We start from the raw sequence: 7,051 nt of genomic DNA on the forward strand, positions 1-7,051 counted from the left end.
TGCGGATATCGTCGAAGCTCTCATTACCAATGGAGCAAATATTAATACAAAAGCATTACCATTGCATGCCGCCGTTCTCAAAGGTATATTGATATTTTTTCTTAAATTTTAATCATGATCGTTATTGCGTTTTCAATCAAGAAAAGTTAATTTTTTGAAATCAATTAATTCTACAAATTGTATTGTAGGAGACATTCAGGTCACACAGAGAATATTTACACGAATACACTTACAGGTTCTGTATAATTTTTGACATTTTACGTATTCTGTATAATCAACAGAGATATTGTACACTGTCTGTATAATTCGCTATTGATTTATATGTCATCGCATCTAAAATGTTGCCAGATGAGTTGACAGATGAATCAATAGCGAATTATACAGACAGTGTACAATATCTCTGTTGATTATACAGAATACGTAAAATGTCAAAAATTATACAGAATCTGTAAGTGTATTCGTGTAAATTTTCTCTCTGTGGTGATAAGACTGATTCTGGAGAAAGGTGTTGAGAACATAGATGCCAAAGACAATTCAGGCACAGCACTTTATTATGCTGCCCTTAATCGTAATAGATGTGATTGATAGATGATGGAAATTTTCGCTTGAAATTTAATCAAATTTTATTTTTTCCAGCTTCAATTTCAAACAATCGAGAAATAGCAAAATTACTAATTCAATACGGAGCCAACATATTTGCCACAGGCACTGGCCAATTTACATTTTACCAGTGGGCCGAAAAGGACAACTTTTTCTTTGAGAAGCTCCAAGAAGCCATGACCAAACAAGAGACTCAGAAAAAAACCAGACCTAAATACTAACACAAATTATTACTGATTATGGCCAAACTAGAAATGAGATAATTTTGTGAAATAAAACGATTTTGATTCAATCCTCTACTTGATTGAGTGAATTTTTATTTGAAGAGTGTTTGTATGTTCACTTCAAAATATTACTTTTCCGCACACATAGTGTAAGGTGAAAAGTATTGTAATCGGTCAAAATTTTGAAAACTTCATAAACATGTTTTCTGGACGTTTCTGAGGTCAGTGAACCCGAATCAGGCCGTTTTGAGCTTGGTTTATGTTAATCTGTACGTCGTACGTCGTACGTTGTACGCAAAATTTGTTAGCAAGATTGCGCTCATCGTAGAAACTTAATACAAAATCTGACTTAACAGGATGATTGGGGGTCCCGAGGAATAGAAATCATTAGCTTTTGAGCGACTTTGGTTGATGGAAAAAAATGTCATGCCTGTAGTGATACCTATGAAAAAGAGTCCAATTTTCGTCCAAAAGTCATACTGTCATCGTATTGGGGGGTTTTTTGTCACGAGAAAGCCAAATCTGAGGTTAGTTTTGAGATACAATCAACTTTTGATACAGTTTCCTTGAAAAAATCACAAAAAAATTGAATTTTTGTATGGGAGCCATGCCTGTATGCTACCTTAATGGTGTGAAACTTTGCACAGTCTATTTTTTACACAAAAAAAACATTCTGAAAGTTTGAAGAGATTTCAATCAAAATTGGGGTTACCTCCCATACAACATTTTCAGTTTTTGGCTCAAAAACGAATATTTTGTATGGGAGGTACTCTTAATTTTAGTTGAAATTTCTCCAAACCCTCCGAATGTTATTTTTTTGTGAAAAAACAACCTGTGCAAAGTTTCACACCATTAAGGTAGCATACAGACATTGCTCCCATACAAAAATCCAAATTTTTTGTGACTTTAGTTATGAAAAGTGTTTCAAAAATAATTTCTATGGCAAAATTAGCGTCAGACATATTTTTTATAGTGTATTGTTAGAAAATAATAGAATACTTTCAAATGTCGTACAAATGGGTTCATCATGAAAGTGTGAAAAATCTTTTCTCGAGTACTTCTGCTATTAAATTAAAGAATATTTTGTTGCCAAAGTTGAAACATATTTTTTGGCCTCAAACTTTACGCCGCTTGAAAGCAGAGGTGCGCACGCATTTTCTTTTTGGGGGGATAGCTGTCATATTTCGGATTTTCGGAAGGGGGGGGTCAAGAAAATAACCAATTCTTGGGGGGGGGGTCAATCCGGATTTTCTTCCGAAAACCTGAAACCGCTTGTATTAAGATTGACTTTCGATTTGACTGAGAACGAAAATGATAATGAATGAGTTTCAATAATATGACGTACTTTCGATTATCTCAAAAAATGATAGTTTTTTACAAAACTAGCCAGAAAATGAAAAAAAACAAGGCAATTTTGTAATGAATATACACAAAAATGTGTATTTAGAAAATGTACTTGAATGGGGGAGGGAAATCCGGACGTGATAAAATTTTGAGGGGGATAAAGTTAGACCCGGAAATCCGGACGTGACCAAGCTAAGTGGGGGGTAAAACCCTGAATCCCCCCCAGTGCGCACCTCTGCTTGAAAGGCTTGAAAAATCGAAAAAATATTATTTTGAACTTTCTTAATAAAATACGAAACTACCACCGTGCGGAAAGGTTCGTCTTACTCCCGTAAGACTCTTTATTTTTAATTTGCAAAAGTGTGATTGTAAAAACGCATGTGCGACTGAAATGATGCAAAGGGTATTCGCTTCAATTTGAATCTGTGGTTGGTTTTTATTATGGATATAAGGATGAAATTACATTTCAATTGGAGAATGAATTTCAACTGACCCCTCAAAAAAAAAAAACGAGAAATAAATTCCGGAGTATTGCTCAGCGCTGCTGCCATCCACAGCATATTAAAATTACTTGCTTAGAATGCGTCTTCCGTCGCATGCGAAGGTACGTAGCAGTTTTTACGTCACCGCGAACAACAATGCATGCATTGTTCTCTATACAATCATTTGAATGTTTTGACTCACATAATCGTGAAGAAATTTCAATGCATATTACTTTTCTTGGTTGAAAGTTGACGTGTTAACAAATTTTTGCGTACAGCTCCTCGGATCGTATTATAAACGGTGAATGAGTTCCCGTGGATGGTAGTATTTCTCATTGAATATTTTTTTTTTGCTTTTTTCATAAAATTAAATTACAGATTCGCGGGATCGCATTTCAACTTTTTGAAAAAAAGTCGTAGAACAAAAGTTTATCATCTCGGTATGGTCGATCAGAAAAACACTCCCTCTCAATGATATCCTCAAATCTTTAGAGAACGACCAACCCTATTACACACTCATTCATTGTTTTCTTCATTTGTGTGTAAGTATGAGTGTCGATCTGTGCATTATTACCCCTTCAAACGAATTGTGTTTAAGATACACACGCCAATTCGGGTCTTACACATTCTTCATTTAGAAGGAGCAATAATGCATGGACTTCTGCGCAGACATTAGGTTTGAGCTATGGATATAGCGGCTGCTATTTCATAGCTGCTATTCATAGGCGCTATTTATCTCGTTTTAATGCATTTATGCATATTGTGCGTTATTTTCTACATCTCTCTCGTACTCACATTCAAATGTACAAAAGAATAGTAGGCTATGATATTCCTACTCGGTGTTACACACAGCACACGAATTAAATAGCGCCTATGAATAGCACCTATAAAATAGCAGCCGCTATATGCATAGCTCGAGCCTAATGTCTGCTTCTGCGTGTATCATCGGATTCTCACAAAATCTATGCTCAGTATATGGTCTGATTTTGTATGAAGGATGTCTTTGTTTTTTATCGAAATTTCTCCAAACTTGATGGGATAAACTATTTTGGTAAGAAAACTAAGAAAGAAAATTAGCACTGACAGTAATGGTCGATGAAAACTCTTACATTAAGTTATATACAATGGATTAAGCCCTTGTATCGCACATGGTAATGTAAAATGAATAAAAATATCAAATATATATGTCGTTCACTCAAAGATATTTTATTATTTGAGATGTTGATAATTCATTGTTACAATATTATAATTATAATATATGGATTTTTAGCCATAACTCTATCCTCGTTCTCTACCATGGTCAGCTGGATTATATGGAGTAGTTTTCCTCATTGCTTGTTGCAGTGGACTATAAAACATGAACAAAATTCAAAAAGTTTAAAATTTGAATTGCATTCAACTTCAAATTAAAGATAACTCACCCGGGTTGACCATTGTAATCTATGATCTTTTGCCGCGCACTAAGTGAATGATTCAAAAGTATTATTGGACCGACCAAAGTTATGTTTCTATTACCATGAATAAACTTACGCTGCAATGTCATCATTTTGACTATAATGCGCCAAAAACACACAAATATTAGTTATTGATTCATCCGTTTTATTAATTTAAAGCTTTTTTCAAACTTACCCGACAATACCCTTGTTTTTCAAGCTGAAAGAAAACAATAAGTATAAAGAAAATAATTAAAATTTGGAATTTTTTCAATCAAAAATTCAAAGAATGACTCAAGTATAGTTATAGTACTCTCCACTCCCATTCAATTAACATTCAAAGCTTCAGCCCAATTAAAGCTTTTTTTGTAAAGTAAATGAGTTTGGAGCAGGTCATTTAAATGGAATAATGAACTGTTATAAAATCACAGTCGTTCTTTACCAGCACAAAAAGTAAAATGCTTTTTCTCCATCAAGTAATCCCAAAGCTCTGTATTAATAAATAATTCAAAATTAATAAATGTGTATTATTGAAAATTCATAATCAATATAAAGCGTACAGATTCCGTGTTCCAGTCGTTATAGCAGCACTATATATTTGAAATGAAATAATTATTTAATGGAACAATGATCGTTTAATTTTTCTTAATTTATTATTGAGTGAACTTACGATGATTCGCTAGAAAAAGAAAAAAAAACATTTAAGTTGATTATGAAGTTTTTGAGATGCAAGAGATGAACATTTTGATTAATTTCTATCACCCAATTTACCTGGCCATCATAATGACAGCAACAGCAGCAAAAAGAATGGCGAATGAATATTTCATGTCGGTTCGGTTTGGTCTCAAACTAAGTTAGTTCAGATACTGATGAACTTAGATGAGTTTCCTCCCCTTTTTATTGGAAATATTAACTTTGGAATTTCAAACGGAATTTTTAGGTTACGTTGTAAACTTAAATTTAAATTCTTTTAAAATTGGTTTTCGTGAAAACAAAACAATACGTTCAGCATCACATTTTGTTAACTTGGTACACGTGTAACACTTTGAACAACTTATGATATAGAGAAACATGTTTTTTTTCATATATTGTCAAGTAGAATACAGACATTCCTTCAGACATGCAAACAAGAACCAGATGATTTCATGCGTAAGTCATATGACTCGACTGTTTATCGAGTTTCTGACGGCATTTCGAAAATATGTAAACTATGAATGATGGCTTTGCCAATTAATCTTGCTCAATGATAATTGTTTTATTTCTTTTTATTTTTTATAAGTATTGTATTCTTTTTATTGTTTCTTTTTATTGTACTCGTATTTTATAATTCATTCGCATTTAAATTATTGATTTATAATTCAATAATTTAAGAATTATAATTCAATAAGTTAAATGCGTCAATTAGAAGTAAAACAAGGCGCGTGTACTAGAAAGATATCGACTTACTTACCAAAAATGTCCATTAGAAATTGAAAGAATATTGAATACATCATAATCATATAGTTGACTAAACTTGATTAAGTTGATAAATGGGGGTGACGTCAAATAAACGTATCGGAATTTCATACCAATTAGTAAACGTTCTAAATTGCTAGAAAAGTTTTGACAAATTGATAGCTCATACCCGATGTTACTAAAGTTTCAATATGTTTTGGGTTTAATTGCAGGCGAACTTCTCGTTGAACCGATATTCCAGTTGCTCTGGAATCTCGATTTCGTACACTGTTGGCCACAAGACGTACTTTATGTTGATCTGATGTTTCAACTGCTCTAGAGTTGCGATTTCGTAGATTGTTCACTTCAAGACGATTGTGCCATTGAACCGATGTTTCCGCTGCTCTTGATTCACTTATTTGCAAAAGCACTCTTTCCAACCGATTTACACGATCATATGATTTCTCGCGTGCCTTATTTGTCTTTTATTCTCTTTTTGCTTTTATAGTATTTCTTCCAATACATGACTTTTTTGTGTGAGACATTTTTTTAAATATTAAACTTTTCACAACATAAATCTTTTTACAAACACAACTTTTCTTGTTCAATAATGACAAAAAGACATGACTGTAAAAACAATGTATGCTATTTTCATATTCAAATTTCCGATGACTTTTTTGAAATCAACAAAAATCATATGATAGGCAGTTTATTGAACTCAGAAAAACAAAACAACAAAAGCAATGTATATTGTATACTATGTATATAATTTATTCATTAGATATTTGAGTGTAAACTACCGTCATTGGAAATCAATTTTAATCGTTTTGGTTTTTGAAAATTCACGTTTTAAGGCCATTTACTATGATTTAACATGGTCCAATATGGTCGGTATTTATGGTTAACATGATTTACCACGGTACATTCTCGGTTAAGCTGTCAAAATTTTCGATTTTTGGCACAAAATCGAAAATTTTGAATGTTAAGCATCCCTACTTTTGATTGAAACTATTTCAAATTTGGATAAATTTGGTGATATTATGTATTTTGGCACGAAAATAAGATTCACAAGTTTCCACGGTGATTAAGTCATGTAGTTAGGGCGTTTTGTTCACTCGAAATTGATCGACCTTCTTTAAAAAATGTATGCTTGCAGTAACTTAATCAGTTAATCACAATGAAAACGTGTGGATCTTATTTTCGTACCAAAATACATGATTTCACCAAATCGGGAGAAATTTCAACCACAAATAGAGGTACTCCCCATAAAAAACTTTCGATTTTTGACTCAAAAATGGAAATTTTGTATGGGAGGTACCTTCAATTTGTATTAGAATTGCCTCAAACTTTCGGAATGTTATTTTTTTGAAGGAAAATAGCCTGTTTACATATTTCGAATTATTTATGCGTCAATAGTCTATTAATTGGCCAAAAAACTTTACTCAGAAATTAGAATTCGGTAGTTATTACTTTTGAATTAGTACAGCACTACCAGTGAATGTTCAATATCTTTCGGAAAATAAATATTCGTTCG

The 7,051-nt window shown here is 32.7% G+C and overlaps 1 protein-coding gene across 1 annotated transcript in view; it reads left to right on the plus strand.

The window, feature by feature from the left end:
* The window catches only part of LOC116347689 (putative ankyrin repeat protein RF_0381), a 3,293-nt gene extending 2,472 nt beyond the window's left edge, over nt 1-821 (plus strand). The window contains exons 9-12 of the mRNA XM_031778393.1: nt 39-83; nt 189-199; nt 481-568; nt 637-821. Of these exons, the coding sequence (XP_031634253.1) occupies nt 39-83; nt 189-199; nt 481-568; nt 637-821 (329 nt within the window). The remainder of the gene's footprint in view (nt 1-38; nt 84-188; nt 200-480; nt 569-636) is intronic.
* Nucleotides 822-7,051: the final 6,230 nt, after the last annotated feature.

The sequence above is a fragment of the Contarinia nasturtii genome, unplaced genomic scaffold, assembly GCF_009176525.2.
Source record: "Contarinia nasturtii isolate CC-2019 unplaced genomic scaffold, AAFC_CNas_1.1 Cnas_scaffold_2042, whole genome shotgun sequence".
Classification (NCBI taxonomy): domain Eukaryota; kingdom Metazoa; phylum Arthropoda; class Insecta; order Diptera; family Cecidomyiidae; genus Contarinia; species Contarinia nasturtii.